The following is a 1,118-nucleotide window of genomic DNA, read 5'->3' on the forward strand; positions in this document are numbered from 1 at the left end:
CCCGGCACCCCCCCGCCCGGACCGTGCTCTTCGAGAAGGATTCCACCGGCGTCACGTACCGCGTGCCCGCCCTGCTCTACCTGCCCTGCGTGGCCAAGCTGCTGGCTTTCGCGGAGGAGCGGCTGAGCGCTGATGATGCCCATGCCAACCTGCTGGTGTTGCGCCGCGGCACCGTCTACGGGAGCTACGTGGAGGTGGGACGGGGGATGCACCTGGGGCTGGGGGCACACGCTGGGCTGGGGGCACGGGGCAGACGGGTGGTTACCCTCCACCGCTTGTGCGTGGCACAGCTGAGTTCCCGGAGCCTCCCGCACAGGGAGGGAAGGCTGGGTCGGGTGAAGTGGGGTGGTCCTCACCACTCTCCGTCCTCTCCTCCTCCCGGGGCAGTGGGAAGACATGCGCGTGCTGGAGACGGCGACGCTGCAGCACCACCGGTCGATGAACCCCTGCCCGCTCTATGATGAGTTCACCGGCACCCTCTTCCTATTCTTCATCACGGTGCTGGGCAGGACGCCCGAAGCCTACCAGATTGTCACCGGCCAAAACGTCACCCGCCTCTGCTGCGTCACCAGCGTTGACCAAGGTCTGAGCTGGAGCACGGCCAGGGACCTGACGCAGCAGGTCATTGGCGGGGGGGCCAACACGGGGCCATCAAAGGTAGCCTACTGGAGAGGGGCGAGGAGGGGAGAAGACAGCCAGCAAGAGGGCAGCCATGGGTTTTGTCCTCCTGGAACCACCCATGGTGTGGCTGGAGGTGGCCTCAGGATAGGAAGCCCACGAGCATCAAAGGGATGGGGTGGAAGAGGACCTCAGGCAGATGGGAGAGGGGATGGAGGGAGTATCTGTATCACTTGCATGGGGGGAGAAAAGGTGGAGAGGCCCCATAGCTACGGGTAGGACCATGTGTGAGGAAAAGCGGCAGCACTGGGCTCTGCTGCCCTCCCACCCACCACCTTGCTTGGCTAGGCTGGGGGGATGCTCTGGAGACCCTCTGCATCGGGCATGGCGGGGGCACCATGGAGGCTCCTCTTCACCCCCATCCCATCTCCGCTCCCCAGACTGGGCAACGTTTGCGCTGGGCCCCGGGCACGGGATCCAGCTGCGGTCCGGCCGGCTCC

At 65.9% G+C, this 1,118-nt stretch overlaps 1 protein-coding gene across 1 annotated transcript in view; it reads left to right on the top strand.

The window, feature by feature from the left end:
• Window positions 1-5: 5 nt before the first annotated feature.
• Window positions 6-1,118, top strand: part of NEU4 (sialidase 4) — a gene marked incomplete at its 5' end in the record, with an annotated part of 2,116 nt that continues 1,003 nt past the window's right edge. Inside the window, 3 exons of the mRNA XM_010290558.1 lie at window positions 6-194; window positions 388-641; window positions 1,057-1,118. Of these exons, the coding sequence (XP_010288860.1) occupies window positions 6-194; window positions 388-641; window positions 1,057-1,118 (505 nt within the window). The remainder of the gene's footprint in view (window positions 195-387; window positions 642-1,056) is intronic.

Source organism: Phaethon lepturus, unplaced genomic scaffold (assembly GCF_000687285.1).
Source record: "Phaethon lepturus isolate BGI_N335 unplaced genomic scaffold, ASM68728v1 scaffold37057, whole genome shotgun sequence".
Taxonomy (NCBI): Eukaryota; Metazoa; Chordata; class Aves; order Phaethontiformes; family Phaethontidae; genus Phaethon; species Phaethon lepturus.